The 20,026-nt window shown below is 43.5% G+C and overlaps 4 protein-coding genes across 5 annotated transcripts; 2 read left to right on the forward strand and 2 right to left on the reverse strand.

The window, feature by feature from the left end:
- Nucleotides 1-69: 69 nt before the first annotated feature.
- Nucleotides 70-3,078, reverse strand: txnl4b (thioredoxin-like 4B). The gene is made up of 3 exons (XM_085403257.1): nucleotides 2,890-3,078; nucleotides 2,654-2,805; nucleotides 70-491 (listed from the first exon to the last, which is right to left on the reverse strand). Exons 1-3 carry the CDS (start codon nucleotides 3,019-3,021, stop codon nucleotides 326-328), a joined length of 450 nt encoding a protein of 149 aa, XP_085259383.1. The 5' UTR covers nucleotides 3,022-3,078; the 3' UTR covers nucleotides 70-325.
- A 243-nt stretch (nucleotides 3,079-3,321) lies between these two features.
- trmt10c (tRNA methyltransferase 10C, mitochondrial RNase P subunit) lies at nucleotides 3,322-5,384 on the forward strand. The gene has a single exon (XM_085403299.1). It carries the CDS (start codon nucleotides 3,518-3,520, stop codon nucleotides 5,033-5,035), a length of 1,518 nt encoding a protein of 505 aa, XP_085259425.1. The 5' UTR covers nucleotides 3,322-3,517; the 3' UTR covers nucleotides 5,036-5,384.
- On the reverse strand, nucleotides 5,112-9,459 carry blzf1 (basic leucine zipper nuclear factor 1). Of its 2 annotated transcripts, none has more exons than XM_085403312.1 (7): nucleotides 9,185-9,459; nucleotides 8,789-8,887; nucleotides 8,023-8,483; nucleotides 7,590-7,789; nucleotides 7,352-7,480; nucleotides 6,965-7,202; nucleotides 5,112-6,862 (listed from the first exon to the last, which is right to left on the reverse strand). In XM_085403312.1, the coding sequence occupies exons 2-7, from the start codon at nucleotides 8,805-8,807 to the stop codon at nucleotides 6,677-6,679; spliced, it is 1,233 nt and encodes a 410-aa protein (XP_085259438.1). In that variant the 5' UTR covers nucleotides 8,808-8,887; nucleotides 9,185-9,459; the 3' UTR covers nucleotides 5,112-6,676. The 2 variants fall into 2 exon arrangements, with proteins under 2 accessions (XP_085259438.1, XP_085259447.1); XM_085403321.1 differs by having other exon boundaries at nucleotides 8,789-8,896; nucleotides 9,185-9,210.
- Nucleotides 9,460-9,692: 233 nt separating this feature from the next.
- Nucleotides 9,693-19,830, forward strand: ercc5 (excision repair cross-complementation group 5). Its single transcript, XM_085403288.1, has 15 exons — nucleotides 9,693-9,932; nucleotides 10,061-10,236; nucleotides 10,320-10,435; nucleotides 10,609-10,710; nucleotides 11,026-11,092; nucleotides 11,308-11,451; nucleotides 11,585-11,789; nucleotides 12,102-12,983; nucleotides 13,672-13,946; nucleotides 15,749-15,868; nucleotides 16,448-16,661; nucleotides 17,161-17,305; nucleotides 17,816-18,016; nucleotides 18,094-18,178; nucleotides 19,123-19,830. Exons 1-15 carry the CDS (start codon nucleotides 9,845-9,847, stop codon nucleotides 19,645-19,647), a joined length of 3,345 nt encoding a protein of 1,114 aa, XP_085259414.1. The 5' UTR covers nucleotides 9,693-9,844; the 3' UTR covers nucleotides 19,648-19,830.
- The last annotated feature ends 196 nt before the right edge of the window (nucleotides 19,831-20,026 follow it).

Raw genomic sequence — 20,026 nt, forward strand, 5'->3', positions numbered from 1 at the left:
ACACTTCTGTTGATATCTGTTTTTACTAACCCGCAATCCTCCTTACTGTTACACTCCCTGTCTAAGTGAATTAGAAGAACCTTTAAAGTATCAGGAGTAGAAACAGTAAAGGCAAAAACACTGTCGGTAATTTGATCTCTACAACAAGAACAACAACAAAAAAAGAATAAATGTTCAACAGTCTTTAAATCAGAGGCACTTTAGTATTCCTCAAACAGCTACTTTGTGGTTCAAAGTCTGAATGTCTCTTGTTACTCATTCAGCAGCCGTCAGTGCTACTCTGCAGAGCTTCTTGCCCATCACATAATGAATAAAGTCACCGATTCTAAATCCCGTGGTAGAGGAGATCATATTTGGGAATATTTTGAGGATCTATGGGACTCTGGACGATCATTTTCCCCCGCATGGCTCCTCTGTAGATCACTTCAATCAGGTCCATGAAATCTTGCTTGGTTTTGAAGCTGCCAACGAACTTGGTGTGATCTGGAGAGCTGAAAGACAAACAATTATTAACAACTGTTGGCCTTATTCTGACTCTTTGCGCATCAGCAGTAGCTTATACTTTTGGTATGTGTTGATATGTATCCACAAAATTGACATTGATTATTCTTAAGTTGAAAGTCATGCCATCAAAATGAATTTGAAAAAAGTCTGAAATCCCTTATTTCTTTATAATTAGGAACGGAAATACAACGTTAATGAAACGTGTCAAAATAAATAGAGCATCAGAGTTTGTAAAATTCGAATGAGTTTGAAAGTCAATATTTGGTATGACCACCTTTATTCTTCAACACAACCTGAACTCTCTTAGGCAAGCTTTTATATAACATCTGTAAACAGCCTTCAGGAATGGCAAATGGCAAATATTTGTATAGCGCTTTTACTAGTCCCGCCTAGGGACCCCAAAGCACTTTACACACCCAGTCATCCACCCATTCACACACACATTCACACACTGGTGATGGCAAGCTACATTGTAGCCACAGCTGCCCTGGGGCAGACTGACAGGCAAGCTTTTATATAACATCTGTAAACAGCCTTCAGGAATGAATGTTCTGTTGTCTGTCAAGATCGACGCGATGGGCAGAGCCGTGAGTACTCAAACCGTGCTTATTGAACGCAATATGGATAAGATCTTGGAGAAGCTCACAGCTCTGCAAAGAGAACTGGATAGACCTGGGGACCAGTGATGGATATTAGATCACCTGCGAAATCAAATGCAGCCCGGTCACTCTAACCTTAAACCAAACAACCATCATCTTATTCAGCTACCCGGCCGTCAGCTTAGAAGGCTTCAAGGCCGAAAGCTGGCTGGAACAACTCCCCCTGATAACAGGACTGTGATTTGACCCTCTGGCCACATCCTTCAAGGCCAACTGCGGCGGCTGGAGAACTGCTGACTTTTGCTTAGAACTGGGCGAAAGGACGCTCTCTTTTCAGTTGATACAGGATACACACACGCACACAGACACACGTAATCAGACACAGATATACAATCACCCTCCTCCCCCTCCAAGCGGCTCCGATGCACGTCCTTTATGTTATATGGTGGTGTGAAGACTCATGTGCTCTCTGTGCTGAGGTGTTTTTTTTCTGTTCTCAAACTGTCGTCCTGTAGTAGCTCAGTCTGGGTGGAGTTCTTTTTCCTCCTCATGTTCCATCATATATTGCATATTCATTGCTTCCATCCTACCTCTCTTGACATGTCTTCCCAATGTGAAGTATGGGATTTGTATGTACAGTCAGAAAGGGTCCAATCTCACTGCATATGCACGTAAATGGCTATCTATCTACATATCTAAGATGACCCCACAGTGCTTAAATAATGCTAAGGTCTGGGCTTTTGGGGGGCCAATTCATGACTGATAATTTTCCATGTTTTTTTTTTTTTTCTCTATCCAGGTATACTTGGATTTAGGGGTGGGTTTAAAAAAAAACTGATTTCCTGATTCAAATCTCTTAATTTGAATAATGTGATATTGATTCATTATTCAAAATTCATTGAACCAGCAGCTAAGAAGATAAGAACTACACTTCTGTTTAATACACATTGCCATGCAGTTCCTCTTACTTTGGCAGTTTTGCTTCCACCATGATAAAAATCACACTTCCCGCACAGCTCTCTCTCTGTACTTCAAGACCAGTTTACCATCAAAAAAATCTCTGGTTTCTGCCTTATTTGGTGGCTTATTAAACGCCAGTCTGTGTAACTTGACTTCCTACAGTTTTTTCATATGTATTTTAAGGGAACACTGCACAGCATGATCACAAATGCTATGTTTTCAGCTAATAGCTATTTGTAATACACCTTGTAGGTGAAAAGTGCCAATTAATGTCTGTTATCTTTTGCACATATCATAGATTCAATTAAATAAGCAGAGACACATAAGGTGTTTTTGCTGCCTAAAGACACAATGTGTGCGTGTGTGTGTTTTAGATTACTTCTTTGCTAAGTAATCTTTTAAGCGTTTGTTTAACAAAACAAAAAAAACTCAAGAAAGTCTGGCAAGGAAAATGTAACTGAGGGGTAGCTCAGTGGCCCTCGATAATCACTCGGGTCACTTCCCTGGTTCAAGCTATTCGACTGCTTCAAACTAATGTCTTCTTATAGTGATTTTAGGTTAATGTCATTCTGAGCCCTAGGTCCACTCACCCATAATCGACCTTCATGTGCTGTCCGTTGAAGAAGAAGACAGTGGAGGGGATGTAGCTTATGTCGAAGTATCTCGTGTAAATGGGAGCTTTATCAACATCGACGATATAAATGGACGCCATGTTACTCAAGTCGTGGGCCGTTTTAGAGAGCTACAACAGAAAGACAGGAGACACATGAGCTAAAGTAGAGAGTGAGCAGTTATTATTTACATTCATATCACCGTTTCAGCTTACTATCTCGTCGAGCTGCAGACACACCGAGTCATCGTCCCTGCCGAACCGTAAAACCACGACTTTTTCTGCCACCCCTTTAATGACTTCGTCGATATCTTTTTTGCACGTTAATTTGGGCAAAAACAAACTCATTTTGAGGCTAACGAGCTAACGTCTCCCCCTGTACGGTTGTTTTACTTCCGGGAGGGAAGTGCGTCATCATTGCGTCGTGTGCGACACCATCAAATATCCGCCTTAACTTTAATTAGAGACACTGTGGAAATAATTTAAATAAGCTGTGGTTTATAATTTATTATATCATATTACCATTTAAATATATTGTATAGATTTAGCTGGCTAAAAACGGCTCGTGTTCTCTTCTCAACAAAGACAATCGATGCTGTGCCACCTCGTTGTTTCCTCTACGACACATTATAGTGTGACACCGTGACCTTCTTCCCTAGTGTTTGAGAAGCCTGGCCGTCAACACATGTGAGCACACGTCTGAGAACGTTCTGGACTCTGAGTGAGATGTTGCCGTTACTTGTAATACTTGAATAACAGCGGAAGTCTGGGAGAAGCGCTTCTGTAAACACAGTCTGGCTCTCCTGGTTTTCTAAGCAGCTCTTGTTTCGTTTCATTTGTGGCGATGTTGCTGCGGCTCTTCACTCCCAGAGGCTGTGCTGTTTTTTGGAAATGCGCTCATTCTGTGTCATTCTGCGCTTTCGGGAGGCAAGTGTGCAGTTTTAATACTAGCAACAGCAGGGCCAGCAGGCACAGAGCGTCCATCGCGGTGTCCATCCGCCTCCTCAGTGCTATCAGCCCAGCGGGGACAGATGCTGCGCAGACGAAAGCAGGTAAAACCCAGGAAACAGAGGCTCTAGATCTGGACAGGTGGAAGTCTGTGATGAGATCCCAGGCTGCATTTGATGAGAAGCAGGTTCAAGATGAAGCAGAGGAAAGTGATGATGATGAGAACCTGAAAGAGCCAGGAGATGATTCAAAGGACGGGTCTTCTCTGGAGGCAATGCGGGATCTGGTTGCGATGTGGCAGCAAGCTGGAAAGCTTGTACCTGAAGAGATGACTGATGAGGAGGTGGAGACACTGGCGAAGCTCACCACCAAGTCTTCCAGGAAGAAGTACCTGAAGTACCTGGCTATCAGGGAGCGCCACAAAAAGGCCCGTAAGGAGAAGCAGCAGCAGAAGGCAGCCAAGAGAGAAGCATCTTTGATGGAGAGAAGAGAACTGGAGAGCGGTGGAGAGGAAGGGGAGGGCGAGGGTGGACCCAGGTTGAAAAACACACTCTTCCTTCAATTCTGGGACCGTTCTCTGGACAAGCTGCTGGCATGGAAGTCCGCTCAGTCCATGGTGTTCGGTCAGCCGCTGGTGTTTGACATGAGCTATGAGTCGCACATGTCTAGACGGGAGATCGAGAACACGGTGTCCCAGCTGATGGATGTTGAAGGGCTAAACCGGCGTGCCACTGAGCCCTACCATCTCCACTTCTGCAACCTGCAGCCAGATGGACTCTACAAGAAGGAGCTGCTCCAACGGTACGGTGCAGAGACTTGGGAGCGCCTACTCATCTCCACCTCTGAGCGGCAGCACGTTGACCTGTTCCCCCGCGAACAGCTCGTGTACCTCACTGCAGACTCGCCCAACGTCCTCCGCACCTTTGACCACTCAAAGGTTTATATCATCGGAGCTCTAGTGGACCGCTCGATCCAGAAAGGCTTATCGCTGGCCAATGCAAAGCGTCTGAAGCTGGCCACAGCCCGTTTACCCCTCGATGAGTTCCTCCACTGGGAGATAGGAGCCAAAAATCTGACTCTGGATCAGATGATCCGCATTATGCTCTCTTTCAAGGATAGAGGGAGATGGGATGAGGCGTTACAGTTTGTGCCTAAAAGGAAGCACGATGGCTTCCACCAACAACAGACGCAGACTACCAGACACAGAGCCAGAGATGATGGCGACAGGCCACCGAGGTCAGGAGAGAAAAGAAATATAAACACATTTAAAAACAAAGAGCACAGAGAGTCCGGGTTCACTGGAAGAGACAGAGAAAACACACCAGCTGGAACCAAAGTACGGACATCATTAAAGAGTGACATAGAAGCCAGAAAAAGTGGAGGCAGGAACAGGATGTGGTGGCATGAGGAGTGAGAAAACGAACTTTTGCTATTTTGTAAATGTAAATTGAAAGTGAATAAATGCTGCTTTAATGACAACAATGCAAAAGTAGAAACTACTTTGGTCTTTATTTTAGAAAAACAAAGGATGTACAGATATTTGTTGTGCATTCACTGCAGATGAAACCATCACTATTACTGCAAAGAGCAGTCGTTTCCAAAAGAGATGAAAGAAACAGCTCAGTTTTAAATACATATTTTCAATCGATTACCAGTTATTTTATTGTAATGTGTTTTGAAGCAAAAATACAGCCCTTATACATTTCTTTTTAAATAATAATAGACAAAACAAAAACGACATTAAATGAAGAGGAAAAAAAAAAGAGTCAAGGTCTTGTAGTACCATCTGTCCACTTCCAAAATACTGTATATTAATGCATTTACATGATGAAATATACAAAATATATTAATACAGTGTTTTCCTAAATAAGGTAGCACCATTATACAGAGGAAGTGTGGCTCCTGCAGTATAGGAGGGACCCTGATTCACTTTATATACAGTCACAGTGGAAGCAGCTCACTGGAGGGGTATTTACACAACATACTTTCAAGTCTCAGGATCAAACTTACAGCTGTAATATGCAAATAAAACTCAGCACACCCTCAAAACACACTAAAGACTGGAGGCTCCGAAGGAGTATTAGTGCCACATTAAGAAAAAATTGTTTTTGATCATTTTGAGAGTAAAGTCAAAATGTGGCAATTAAAACCTTCTAAAAATGCCTTGTATAGATGAGTTACTTCAGAATTGCATTCAGTAATAAGGCAATAATTTCTCTGTTACTACATAAACACAGTGTAGTGATAAATATGAGGATGGTGCAAAACATTGCATCTGATCAGAAGAAAGAAAAGCACAAACTTGAAAGAGTTGGCTGAATTTCTGCAAACCAAAGTGGCTGGCAATGGACAGATGCAAGCATATCCAATGGTTACACCTGGGTGCAATAAAGTAGGTAAGTCACAACATACAATAAGACACCAACAGATGATCAAGTTGTTTCACTAACTCATCTACACAAGGACGTCTGTAGAAGGTATCGCAGCCGTGCCAGCTGTTTGGCTTGAAACTATAATCTCCACATTTCTACTTTCTTTTTTAAAAATAAATATATTCTCTGCTCCAGTTGCCTAGGTAACCTCCAAATGCATATACTTTCAGATAATAAGTCAATCATTCTTACAGGTAGTCACTTTAGTCGCTGGCCTGGAAGTCGAGAAAAACTGATCTTGGGTTCTGTCCATGTCCATCGCCAGTGACTATGGTCACCGATCATCACGCTGCTGTGAATCGCTTCCAGCGTGCATGTTTGCATCTCTGTTCAACGCATAACACGGACTCACCTTGATGTCACATCCCAGTGAAATGTCTAATCATTGCGTTACGATTCCTGAATTCAGTTAAAGAGCAAATAAAAGTAACAAAATAAACAGAGCCATATATATTCCGACCATCATCTGAAATGTAAAAATAACAGTCAGGGTAAAATCACAACCAGGAGAGCAGCAACTGTCTGCTGCTGTTCCAACTAAACACAAAGCTCCAGTAACCCTCAGACTACACTCAGTCCTTTGAAATAAGCTCCAACGATGTTTGTGGTAGTCTCTGTGACCTCTACAGCACCAGGATGTCTCCTGTACAGCGCTCACAGCAGTTAAACGTAATGTTCTCGTAACGGGTGTAAGGGTGAAACCTGCCAATGCTCTTCTTACTATTGAGGAAGTTTGAGGGGGTGGAGTCACTGAGTGGAGACTCAGCCTTGTTTTCGGAGCAGGAAATGGGATCTAAACTCTTCAGCACCTGAGACAGAAAGTGAGTGACATCTGTGAGTTTCTGGATTTTCTTACAAATGTGAGAAATTAAATATGATATTTATCATAAACAAACATGTAAAACCTTCACCTTCTCGGCCATCTTCTCAGCCGGTGTGCTGCAGAGCTGCTCAGCTGCTGCGCTGCTGCTGCTGCTTTTTGCGGCATTGGTGCTGCTGCCGCCGCTGTTACCCAGCAGGTGGGCGTTGATGGCGTCTGCTAGCTTGTGATTGGCCACCGCCAGCTCTCCCGTGCTTAGGGGTTGTGAGGTGGGATAGTACGTCTGTTGTCTGCCCCACTGCAGAGACACCAGGAGCTGCTCCAGAGATCTGAAAACACAAAAACAGTTAACGTCAACACATACTGCCATCATTCACGCCAGCATCAGGGGCTCTGAGTTCCAGTATGCTTTAAGTTTAGAGTTCTTATAATAGACACTCCAGTTTATTTAATCACTACATGTGAGTCACAATCTTACCTGTGGGTGAGCATCATGTCCCTGGAGAACTCCTCTCTCTCCAACAGCAGGTCCTGAATTGCTCCTTGTGCCTCTCTGGTCTGTCTCTGCAGAGCTGCTCTGGCATTCGTTAGTTCCTCTGCCATGACTCTGAGGAGACAACACAAATTCAAGAGTTTATTCAGCAAAACACAGATAATATATATACACACACATACATTTTTTAATTTATCTTCCACTGAATTATACTGTCCATTACCTGCTGGCCAGGAACTTGCTCCTCCAAACGTCACACTGGATACTCATTCGCTCTAGTTGCTCTGCAGTGTGTGCCAGACTCCTGCCCAGAGCCTCATTCTCCAAAATCAGCTGATTTTTCTCCCGTGACAGGCGCTCAAAGTGGTACTGAAGGTCGTCACCCACCGACGCCACCAGCAGCTTCTTTAGCTCACGGTTCACCTAGCGCACAAATTTGATAAAACCTCCTTTTACAACTGAAAACACAAATGAGAAGTTGAACTGTCTTCTCTCTTCGTATTGTAAAGAACTTTGTCATTAAAAAGAAAAAAGCTTTAAGAATAACAAACCATATTAGTTACATTTTTGTTGTGCTCACCATTTAAAAAAAAAAAAAAGGGTCCTCAGTGTGTCTGATATTTAAATAATGCGTGTCAGTTTCATTGCAGCCTCACCTCTGTTTGCACACGGAGCTGATTGGACAGGCCTTCTTTGTCCTGCAGCAGCCTGCGCTCAGAGTTCTGCAGCTTCACCAGCTGTCCTCTCCAGTCCTCCACTAAATGCAGCGAAGGAGACCCCTGCTCCTCAGCCTGTTGCCCGGTCTCCCCTTTCGCCTCAGTGGCTCCTGTGCGGCTGCTCCGGCTAATAGCAGCACGTGGGACCATGATCCTCACAGCCTCCACCTCTGTGCAGGCCTCTCGAGTTACTTTCCCAAGGTGGAGCACTCCGAGTGGCTGCGGGGCAGCACGAGGTGCTGGATGGGTAGATTTGGGGCTGCGCTTTGGGCTAGCTACTTTCACGAGGGGAACTTCAGATGGACCTGGTGGAAGTGTATCTGTGTTAACCTCCAGGATGGCTGGCGGTTTTTCAGTTTCCATGCCATCGCCAGGACCTCGGACAGGCACACTGGCAGAATCTGGAAGATAAAAAGGAACAAGAATTGTGATCACACTTTGCACTGAGTCCGATTCCTCTAACATGCGGACAGTGCAGTGGAATACATATGCCTAACAATGTTGTAAAGCTTTAATCCTTATGTGTGTCAGCTTTGTTTATGTTTCACAAAAACAGAAGCTCCGCAAACACCAAACAGCACAAGAAACGCATGAAGACGATAAAAAGACAGACTTCCATCAACTCTTGGTCAAGTTTACTTCCGCTGACTTTACAAATACCCGTGTGTAAAATGTGAACACTAGAGCACAAAGAAACCACACGTACCTCTAACAGCAGCAGTCATGGTGGAGGTGGTGTTGGTGTGAAAGGTAGTCTGTTTGGGTGAAACCCACGTCTTGATGACGTCTCGGGTGGCCCTTCGCCCTGTAATAACAACAATGGGGAAAGTGAAATATTTTTAACACCTGTCGTGTCCAATGATTAAAGAAGACCGCCAGTCAAAGGTCAGGGTTAACAGCTGAGGCTCTGAAAACGTAACGTGATAACGGTAACTTGGTAGGAAGCTAACTGTGCTAACATTAGCCGATTGCAGAGCAGCGTCAATGATAAACAACTTCGCTTTATATTAGCATTAGCTGTGTCATAATGAGTATACAAGACGCTTTTCTGTGTATTTGGTATCGTTTCTAGTGAGTTCACAGATATAATTGGATAACATACTGGGTAGAATCCTCCTCGCTTAACTAGCCGTAAGCCCCAGGCTGTTTGTTTTGCCACCGGACACAGTTGGCCTCTCGCGAGTTTCGTGTGAGATTTTTACCCTGATTTTTACCTCCCAGGCAAAACTTCCTGTTAAACCAGCAATACACCTTTCTAACCCGCTCGCCAGATGGAAATAACTGCGTAAATATTAAGCCACGTTTTTGTTTTGTAATCCTAAACTTGAATAGCTGTTACATTATCTACAAAATAATCGTTTTTGTCGAAAAAGTAGCGCAGGTCGCACGTAGCCTGTCAGATGTAACCCAGGAACTATTCCACCCAATTACTCCCCTCAACGTCACAACACACTGATCTCAGATCGGTTTATCTATCATTCTACTAACATTTCTTAAGCCTCAGCTGATTTATGGTCCCAAATAGATGCTGCGATAAACCGCTGGTGTAACAGAGTATTGATACCCCTCCCGCCCCAAGCCCGGAACCTTCATACGGAGGGAATAATTGCTTTCCGGATGAAAATACAGTTGCAACAAATGTTAAAAAGGGATCCCCTTTTTCTGCTCCAGGGGTTTCAGGACAAATGCTCAGTGCTTATAGCGCACTGTGGCATTGTGGCGGTATGTTTCAGTTTGTAACACATTAATTGGACTGCTAACCATGGGAGTGCACGGACTGTGGAGGCTATTGGAGAGCACAGGGAAACCCATCAACCCCGAGACACTGGAGGGAAAGATCCTTGCTGTTGGTATCCTCAGTTAGAAATGCTGTATTTATCTTTGATCTGTCCACCATTATTTGCTTCTTCTGTCTCAGCAGTGTGTAGGTTTTACTAACTTCAGTCATAGCAGAAACCTTAACCAGAGCCCCCCTCAGACATCAGTATATGGCTGAACCAGGCGGTGAAAGGGGTGAGGGACCGTGAAGGCAACAGCGTCCAGAACGCCCACCTGCTCACTCTCTTCCACCGCATCTGTAAGCTACTCTTCTTCCGCATCAGGCCAGTCTTTGTGTTTGATGGGGATGCACCGCTGCTGAAGAAGCAGACCCTTGTAAGTCTGTGTGCATGCGTTTGTGTAGCAGGCAAGCGATTCCTGCTTAGCGTCTTCATTTTAACCTTGTTTTCCTCCTGCAGGCTCTGAGGAGGCAAAGGAAGGAGGAGCTGACTCGCGAGTCCAGAAACACCAATGAGAAACTGCTCAAAACATTCTTGAAGAGACAGGCTATCAAAGCTGCACTTGGAGACCACAGGTGAGGGACAGAGGGAGCATCCCTAAACCAGCAGTAAATAGTTCCTCCCATGTTTACCCTCCTATTCTTCAATGACATCAACAAAATAAAAATACCTCTGCTCTCCTTCTGGAGTCATTATAGTGTCAGGGCTTTGGCCTGAAATTAACGCACATTTCTTTCCTACTTCCCAGTAAGGAACCTCTCCCCAGCCTCTCCAGCGTGAGGAGAAATGAGGTGGATGACATGTATGTTCTTCCAGCACTGCCACCCGCAGAGGAGAAAGCCAAAAGCAGGTTACTGTTCACTTGCTTGCATACATAAGTTAGTCAGAATCCATGCAGGGTCTTTTCTGGGTAAACGGAATGCTGAAAAGCTCTTTTCCTCCACATGTGTGGACATGCCAGGAGGGTCAGGTGCTTTGTGAAAGCAAATGGCTTCATATCCACGACTAGAAACTTTTTGTTTTCTTGCCCTCTTCTCTCAGATAACCAAACAGTTCATATGAACCAAGGAGCAATTAGTAAAATGCATGGTTGTCTTTATTTAGTGCCATATCAAACATAGTGTGCAATAACAAACATCTGAATGTTTTCCTGTTGCACTTACAGCTCAGAGGAGGAGGAGGAAGAACGAGAGGAGGAGGAGGAAATGGTTGATAGTTATTACATGTATCAGGTAAAATGGTGTCATTGCACTCTGAAAGTGCACCAAATTGGTATCCTCTCCCCAAAATGTTAACATATTTTTGCAATTTTTCCTTTACAAACTCTTCTTTATATATCCAGTAAAATTCATCGCCTTGTGTCTCTGTTCACATATGGGTAACTGTCTTTACGTTTATTGTATAACTGTCCTCACTGACTAAAGTGAGTTTGTTCTTCATGTCTCAGGGAGACATGTGTGAAGACCCCAACTCAATGGACATCAACTCAGAGGACTTTGCCAGCCTGCCTCCTGAAATGAAACATGAGATCCTCAAAGACATGAAAGAGTTTTCTAAAAGACGGCGGACCATGTTTCACAAACCTCCAGAGGTACATCTCACTCTCAGGCTACAGTTATTGCTAAGGCTTTTTTATTTTTAAATGTTTTAAAATGGAAATAGTTTGGTCTGGATAACTCCTCACTCATGCTTCAGTGTCTCCTGACGCTTCTTCACTCTCTCAGCGGTCCGGAGACTTTTCACAGTACCAGCTGGCTGGCCTGCTGCAGAGGAACCGGCTGAACCAGCGTCTGGAGGGTGTGGAGAAGGAGATGAACCACCGGAGCGCAGGCAGTGCTCCAGATGTCTGCCAGCAGGACGGAGCTCAGCAAAGCGTGGAGGCACAGCGGCTGGTTTCAGAAGACCATTCTCACTATATCCTTATCAAAGGTGAGGCAGTCAGTGGATTGTTGCACTACTGTCTGGAAAATAGATCATCAGTGCTACAGATTTCTTTTCCGAATCACATTTAAATGTCTGAACATTTAAAAGGTTCATTGGAAGACAAGTAATGTTCATATAAGTTCATATTTTAAACAGTTTTTTGTTCAAAAACATCATGATGTAGTTCTTTTTATCAGATTTTTATTGGTGGATCATTGTGTTTTACTTTTCTTTTGATATATCAGAAGGCTGAAATGAAAAAGTACAAGCTTGCCTCTGTGTTAGTTTATAAAACTGCACTCCACTTTACCTTCATAGGCACCAAAAAGAGTGAGACAGCCCCCGAGAGCCAACCTGCAGCTGCACCCTGGGCTGGGAGCTCCCTGTCAGGCTGTCAAAGACGGCCCAAAGACAAACCTGAGCCTCTTTGGCGTCCTGTCTGTGAGGAAGAAGATAAAGCGCAAGCTACCTCCTCAGGCGACTCCAAACCCTCAGCATCAAAACCGTCTGATGGAGACGCCTCACCGCCCTCACCTCGGACATTCAGAGCTATCCAGGCTGCGATTAACGACAGCTCCGACGAGGAGAAGTCCGACCGGGTTAAGACGGATGGTGGCAGCATGTCTCCACGCACACTGCTGGCAATCCAACAGGTTCTGGCTGAAGATGAAGGTGGAGCTGCTGAATTTAAGAGTAGCTCGCCCACCAATCAAACAAATATTCATCATCGTGCCCCAAGAGCGGTCACCAGCAGCTCGGAGGAAGAGGCCAAACCTTCACTCAAAGAAAAAGGCCTTGATATGAAGCTCACGGGGCAAAGTTTACGTGACAAAGACAGGTTGTTAGATAGCAGCTCTGAAGACGAGATGGAAGAATTGATTGGCGAGAGAAATAAAGCACTTCGATTAGCAGCAAAGGAGATCAGCTCAGAAGATAAGATGAGGAAAGCAGAGCTGTCTGAGGATATAAAGACAAGCTGTCGGGCACGAGTGGAGAAACAAGAACAAGTTAATAGACGAGAACCAGAGCGCACACCTCAGGATGCTGCTGCTGCTGCAAACAGTCAAAACCCAGTATCTACAAACCTCTCTCCTCAGCTCTCTGGAAGACCCACCGCACTCTTAGAGCAGTTCACCGAAGCTCCAGAGAAAAATGGATCTGAAGTGAAGTCAGAGAGCAGCGAGGAAAGCGAGTCAGAAGGTACAGTAATGGTGTCTTTCACATTGCAGTCATTCAAAATGTGTTAAATCTGTAGTGTGTTTGTGCTTCCAGATGTCAGATTTACAGGTTTAAATAAGCAGAGGGTTTTACATTTTAATATAAAATTTTGAACTGAGACGTGTTGGTTTCTGAAAAGCCTGACTTCTCAGAACAAAACCGATCACTGTATGGATAATATAATAACAGGGCTGCATATAGGACGTCAAATAGACATCCTGCAAATTGGTCCTGTGCCTTGGGTAAAGATTAAATTATCTAGCTTACAGAGTAGGTTCAGTCATCAAGGAAAACCAGTCGCTTAATGTTGTATTAACCAGATTTTAAAGTGTAATTATGCCAGTTACCCCATGCTTGGTCTAACAGCGTTAGTGTTTGTTCAGGTCGTGCAGCCCTGATGCATCAGCAAAAGCCAGATGGTGGCCCAGCTGATCTAGTTGGTAAATCTGCCATAAGGCACATTATTAAGCCGCCTTTGCTTGCCGACACTTTATTAGGTGTCTGCTGCAAGCCGCTTTGCGACCCAGCCTGATCCTCTATTGTTGTTGATGCTTTCCACATATACGCGTGGTCCCAGAACATATCAGTCACTGCAGTTAGAAATAACGCCACATTTTCTCTTATGGGAATGCAAAGGTCATCTCAGTCTGCTCTTTCCCTGTTTTCTCAGAGAGCTTCATTGAGGTCTCAGAAGACGACTCAAAAGAGGAGACTGCAGATGATTCCCTCGTGATAACTGGAGAGAAAGCACATCCAGATAAAGTCCATAAAGATGACGCAAAGGAAGAAGGAAACTCAGAGGAAAGTTTAGCAGAAATTTCCTCAACTGTTGCGCTGAACTCAGAGGAAGAAGCAAAAACAAAGGCACAGAATGAGATGAAAGAGCAAACGGAGACAGAATCCAGATCAGCTCCAGCCATCAATGAATGGGAACACTTTGATGTTGTAAGTTTCTGTAATTCTGCAGTTTACTGATCTCTGATAGACAGAAAATTAGTCATCTTGATGATTCATTAGTACTCAAGCGGTACTACAAATATAGTCACACGTGGCCTACTTTCTTCTAAGACGTAAAAAAATTCTTCTTTTTTCTTCTTATGTGAAACTAAGGGCTCATTTTTGGGCTCTTCAGTGCTGAAATTTTCAGAAGACTGGTATCCTTTTGATATTTTAACAGAGAACTACTCCGATCATACTGATCACTTCAGATCAAACTGTCAGATCATTAAAAAAAGGAATTATTATGATGGGCATATCCCCAAACCCAGTCCATTAATTTGAGATGGTCGTGTAAGTAAGTTTTACCGAACTGGTGTTGATTTGTCTCCTGAGGAAAGACCAGATGTTCAGAGAATGCTCAACTAACACCCTTTCGTATTAATATTATTAAGCAAACACTCATTCAGTGAGTCATGACCAAGGTTTTGCAGCTCAAAAATAACACCGACTTCTTTAAGTTGCTTGAAGACATTTCACCTCTCACCCGCGAAGCTTCTTCAGTTCTATGGTCAAAAGGTCCAGAGTCCCAGATTTAAGTCCTATTTGGTTTGACCATTTTCAATTGGTCAAACCAAGTTATCTGGAGCTCACAAGGAAGGGACAAGAACTTGAAGATGTTTTACAAGGGGGTCATGAACCCCCTGTTTATCCTCTATCTAATCATGCGAGTCAAGGTGTGAAAACGGGTGTAGGTCACAATCAACCAGGGTTTCGGGTGAACCCTCTGTGAAGCCTGGCTCCACCCTATCATGTGATTTCCTGAGGTCAGATGGCCCCGGATGTGAGTGGGTGTTAAGGCATCTGGGAAGGGAACTCAAAACTGGATTATAGATGACAGAGAGTTGGTGTCGTAAACCACCACCTCTGTTCAAAGATGGTCACTCACAGTGGACATAGATGTCTTCTTTCACTCCTCTTTCAAACCATCTGACTTCTCTGTCCAAAATGTGAACACAGGTGTCCTCAAAATAGTGACCTTTGTCCTTTAGATGCAGATGGACTGCTGAGTCTTGTCCTGTGGAGGTGGCTCTTCTATGTTGTGCGATGCGTTTATGAAGTGGCTGTTTGGTCTCTCCAATGTAGAGGTCTGGGCATTCCTCGCTACACTGTACAGCATACACCACGTTGTTAAGTTTGTGTTTAGGAGTTTTGTCTTTGCGATGAACCAGTTTTTTCAAAGATGTTTAAAAATTCTTCTTTTTTCTTCTTATGTGAAACTAAGGGCTCATTTTTGGGCTCTTCAGTGCTGAAATTTTCAGAAGACTGGTATCCTTTTGATATTTTAACAGAGAACTACTCCGATCATACTGATCACTTCAGATCAAACTGTCAGATCATTAAAAAAAGGAATTATTATGATGGGCATATTCCCAAACCCAGTCCATTAATTTGAGATGGTCGTGTAAGTAAGTTTTACCGAACTGGTGTTGATTTGTCTCCTGAGGAAAGACCAGATGTTCAGAGAATGCTCAACTAACACCCTTTCGTATTAATATTATTAAGCAAACACTCATTCAGTGAGTCATGACCAAGGTTTTGCAACTCAAAAATAACACGTACGTCATGTCTGTACTTTGATTTCTTATCAGCTATATCCATTACTGTTTGTGAAGAAATGACAGTTTCAGACTTTCTGGTTTATCTATAATTATTTGTTGTTGTTTTGCACGTCAAGCATTCTTCAGCATAAACAGAAACAAGACTATAAGGAGCAGGTTGACATGCAAAAGTGTGTGTTTGTTCTGCAGGATGAGCTGGAGGCCCTGGAAAGCTCCCTGAAGGTGGAGCAGAGCAACCTGAGGGAGCAGAAACAGCAGCAGGAGAGAATGGCCAACACAGTCACCGGGCAGATGTACCTGGAGAGCCAGGTGAGAGAGAAATCACATCAGCACATACAGCCACACGCAGACCGTAAACAAGTATATATGTTTTTTAAAAAGTTGATGTGTACGCTTTAATTAGAAAAAATAGAAACCAGCATGTAAATAGATTAATGCGCTGACAGCGGATCTGACAGATCAGAGCAGGTGTTAACTCCCAGCAGGGATACATTTCCCAGCATCACCTCTGCCAGACATTCCCAGAGTCATTGCTACCTCACAGTCTTTGCTGTGCGTCTGCTGGCTCGCTCACACCCCTGAAAGCCAAATGCTGTCAGCATTTTCTCCTTCATAAAATTCACACTGAGGTAAAAGCTCAGTGTGTGCGATCTGTTTTTAATCCTGTCAGCTGCTCCTGTAATCAGCTGCTAAGAGCAGAAGTACCTCTCAGATGACCACGGAAACATCCGCAGCCTGTTGAGCTGAAAGGGTTGTAATTTTAAGATCAGAGTCTTTTAACACATCTCGGGACATAATGAGACCTAAACCCCTAAACGCCAACTCTGATACTGAGAACGCTCTACATCATCTTATTGTACTTTGTGAGTAATGACCGTTTGAAACCAGGAGCTGCTGCGGCTGTTCGGCGTCCCATATCTGGTGGCTCCGATGGAGGCCGAGGCTCAGTGTGCGGCGCTCGATTGGGCCGACCACACGCACGGGACCATTACAGACGACTCGGACGTGTGGCTCTTTGGAGGACGTCACGTTTACAAGAACTTCTTCAGCCAGGACAAATATGTCGAACATTACCAGCACAGCGACCTGCAGAGCCAGCTCAGTCAGTGAATCTGTGTGTGTGTGTGTGTGTGTGTGTGTGTGTGTGTGTGTGTGTGTGTGTGTGTGTGTGTGTGTGTGTGTGTGTGTGTGTGTGTGTGGGGTTATATGAAAAAATATATATCAAAGGATGGAATTCAAGCCTGCTTCCAATCAAATGTATTAAATCTACATACATGATTGCTGTGGAAACACAACAATCATGTTCTTTCATGGGCACATTATAGTTATTTTCTCTTAAACCAGCACACTGACCCACATGGCTCCGTGCATGGTTGATTTAGTTTTATTGGTGGTTGCAGCTGCAATGGTGTCATATTTATGGGAGTGTTGTAATAGTGCTAAGATGGCACATCACAACAGGAATTTCATAAGCTAATATTGTACATATGAGGGAGAGGTGTTTGTGTAACAGGCTGTCAGCACAGTCTTATTGCTTAGAGTGTTGTCCTTTTCTTTATTTTTCCTGTTTACTTAACAACCTGTAATCTCGCCTCCGTCAGGTCTGGACAGGACTAAAATGATAAATCTGGCTTACCTGCTTGGAAGTGACTACACGGAGGGTGTGCCAGGGGTCGGCTACGTGACTGGCATGGAGATACTGAATGAGTTTCCAGGACCAGGCCTGGAGCCACTGATACAGTTCAGGTGGGTGAGATTGCTTCTGTGTGCAAGAGACAAAGACAACAATCAGTACTGGATGTCTGTGATCTTTTGGACTCAGGTGGATGAATTAAAGAGTCTGATAGCAACAGGAAGAAATGACCTCCTGTAATGTTCCCTCAGAAAGCGAGGTTGAAGGAACCTGTTTCTGAAACTGCTCTTCAGATTGTCCAGTGTGTTAGGGAGGGGGTGGGAGTCATTGGAGTCAAACATGTCCCTGTGCCAATTTTTATTTTTTCAAGCATGCTGCCACCATCAAATTCAAATTGAGCCAATATTTTTCTCATTTTTTTAATGTTCTACTGTGAATAATGTTATTATATAAGATTTGCAAATCATTGCATTTTTTTTTTTTTTTTGCATTTACATATTTTTTAGGATTGGGGTTGTGTGCTAAAAAACACCATGAGTAAATATAAATGTTATTTCTGCATTGAGCTTTCTTTCTTATTGTTGTTGCCTTTGTTCTTTTCTTTTTTTTTAATTTAACTGTAGTAACTGGTGGTCAGAGGCTCAAGAGAAAAAGCACCTGGCGTCTGATCCTCGGGACACAAAAGTTAAGAAGAAGCTGAGGGATCTGAAACTGCAGCCTGGTTTCCCCAACCCTGTGGTGGCTCAGGCTTACCTGCACCCCACTATTGACCAGTCAGGCAGCTCCTTCAGCTGGGGACGTCCACAGCTGGACATGATCAAAGAATATCCTTTCTCTGTTTGTGGGAATGTGTTTGCCTGCTTTTCCTGAACGTATGAATATTTCTTAACAAGCGCTTTACATTCTGCCTGAGTCGTTTTGGCTGGAGCAGTCGGAAAACAGAGGAGACTCTTCAGCCTGTGATCAAGCAGCTCAACACCCAGCAGGTAACCAGGTTACATCCACATGTGAGCATGTCAAAGCAACAATAACCTGGCACGGAGGCCAATGTCAAAAAAGGAGAGAAAGGCGCACACCTTTGAAAATGCAAGACAAAATCTTTGTGTTTTTTTTCCACATGTAAACAGTTTCTTGAAGTCTTCACTCAGGAAGCAGCTTCTCCAAAGATCAGTTTTCAGTAACCTCAAGTGAGAAGAAATTTAGTGATAGGCTAAACATAATGGTTGAATATTTGCAAGTTAAAAGTAATGAGTAAACAGTTAAATGGTTAGCTGAAGGCGATCAATTGTAATGGGTAGCTAGAAGGAAAAATACATTTCAGATTACAAGCTTGTCAGTGGTGTTCCCCAGGGCTCTGTCTTAGGGCCCTTTCTCTAAAATGCATATCAACAATTTTATTCATACTGTGATTTTGTTATTTAATTGATTTTAAGGTGTCCCAGAATGTTTTGAAACAAAAATAAAATTTATTATTATTGTTAAACACATTAAATGGCCATAAAATGGCTAAAATGTTTAGCTAAATGTTAAGCTAAAACCTAAAGATACAATAAACAGTGCAGATAGTTGGTTATAATTTGGCATGTTATCAAAATGTTAGCTTAGCTAAGATAGGTTAACTAAAATAAATAATTGCCTAAATGTTTTATTAGCTAACGATTATTGATTGCTGACATAGCAGGAATCAGAATAATGAACGGTTACATATTGAGCTAAGAGCAGTAAGCACGCTAGCATTAGTTAAGTCTTAGTCTTAAACAGTACTATTATGCTGTAAATTCAAACCCGTGCATATCAAACAACCACCTGGGTCTCAGGGGTTAAATGTCTCCAGTTAGATTGTGTAACTTTTGAAAAATCAATAATAGAAACAATAAATTAAACTGGCTTGTAGCCTTCTATCGTTCATGTCTTGTCTGCTTTGGTTTAGACTCAGCTGCGGATAGACTCGTTCTTCCGCATGGAGCAACGTGAGAAGCAGGCGATCCGCAGTCAGCGACTCCGCCGAGCGGTCACCTGCTTGAAGCGAAAAGAGAGGGAAGGAGGAGCCGAGGAGGAAGAGGACGACAGTGAGGACGATACGCATTCCCTGTCTAAGTCTAAGAAAGGGAGTCAGGATAAAGGAGGAGAGGAGAAAGATGTGAGGAGATCTGTGGCAGGAGGAGGCTTTTTAGGGTCAGAGATGACTGATGAATCTCCTCTTACAGCTCTCAGAGATAGCAGTAGCACCAGTCATGACTCCCTCTCAGTAAAGTCTGTTCCTCAGTCTAATAAAACTCCACCTAAGAGAACCAGGATGAGCAGCAGCAGCTCTGGTGAGGACAGCGACGGTGGTCCTGGAGTTGCTATGGTTACAGCCCGATCTGTGTTCGAGGGGAGCCGGAGAGGACGCGGAGCGAAAAGCACGAGAGGGAGAGGAAGCATGAGAGGAAAAGGCAGGGGGAAGAAGACATGAGGACTTTGATATGTACTCCCAAATGTCTGACGTCTACATGTCTGATAAACTCAGGGTTTCCATTTTATGAAACATGAATTTTGTTAAAAACTGCTATGAACTATTAATAGAAAATTATTTTCCTGCTTGTAGATGTTTGTGTGACCACAATGAGTTCATTTTGCATTAAATTTTTGAGATGTGGTACATGTTCACCTGTCATTTGTCGCCCTCGTGTGTCAATGAAACTGAGACAGATGCAGGTTTTCAAACTCCTTCTTTCAGGTCTTATTTCAGCTTCTTTTTATCCGCGCTATCACTTCTACCTACCCTGACTTGAAAAAACAAACACGTTTAAACTTTTGCACAGATGAGAAAGAAACTTCACAATCTTGCAAGT

The sequence above is a fragment of the Rhamphochromis longiceps genome, linkage group LG1 (genome assembly GCF_057381845.1).
Source record: "Rhamphochromis longiceps isolate RC_006_pf linkage group LG1, R_longiceps_female_GT1.1, whole genome shotgun sequence".
Classification (NCBI taxonomy): domain Eukaryota; kingdom Metazoa; phylum Chordata; class Actinopteri; order Cichliformes; family Cichlidae; genus Rhamphochromis; species Rhamphochromis longiceps.

What these genes read in the sequence shown, in the direction of transcription:
- ercc5 (XM_085403288.1), top strand. Translation starts at nt 9,845, where the DNA reads ATGGGAGTGCACGGACTGTGGAGGCTATTGGAGAGCACAGGGAAACCC. An exon ending in GGGAAAGATCCTTGCTGTTG is followed by an intron (nt 9,933 to 10,060) that starts GTATCCTCAGTT and finishes AGCCCCCCTCAG; the next exon opens with ACATCAGTATATGGCTGAAC. An exon ending in TGCTGAAGAAGCAGACCCTT is followed by an intron (nt 10,237 to 10,319) that starts GTAAGTCTGTGT and finishes TTCCTCCTGCAG; the next exon opens with GCTCTGAGGAGGCAAAGGAA.
- trmt10c (XM_085403299.1), top strand. Translation starts at nt 3,518, where the DNA reads ATGTTGCTGCGGCTCTTCACTCCCAGAGGCTGTGCTGTTTTTTGGAAA.
- txnl4b (XM_085403257.1), bottom strand. Translation starts at nt 3,021, where the DNA reads ATGAGTTTGTTTTTGCCCAAATTAACGTGCAAAAAAGATATCGACGAA. An exon ending in GTCTGCAGCTCGACGAGATA is followed by an intron (nt 2,806 to 2,889) that starts GTAAGCTGAAAC and finishes TTTCTGTTGTAG; the next exon opens with CTCTCTAAAACGGCCCACGA. An exon ending in CACATGAAGGTCGATTATGG is followed by an intron (nt 492 to 2,653) that starts GTGAGTGGACCT and finishes TTTGTCTTTCAG; the next exon opens with CTCTCCAGATCACACCAAGT.
- blzf1 (XM_085403312.1), bottom strand. An exon ending in AGCTCCGTGTGCAAACAGAG is followed by an intron (nt 7,790 to 8,022) that starts GTGAGGCTGCAA and finishes TTTGTGCGCTAG; the next exon opens with GTGAACCGTGAGCTAAAGAA. An exon ending in AGCAAGTTCCTGGCCAGCAG is followed by an intron (nt 7,481 to 7,589) that starts GTAATGGACAGT and finishes TTGTCTCCTCAG; the next exon opens with AGTCATGGCAGAGGAACTAA.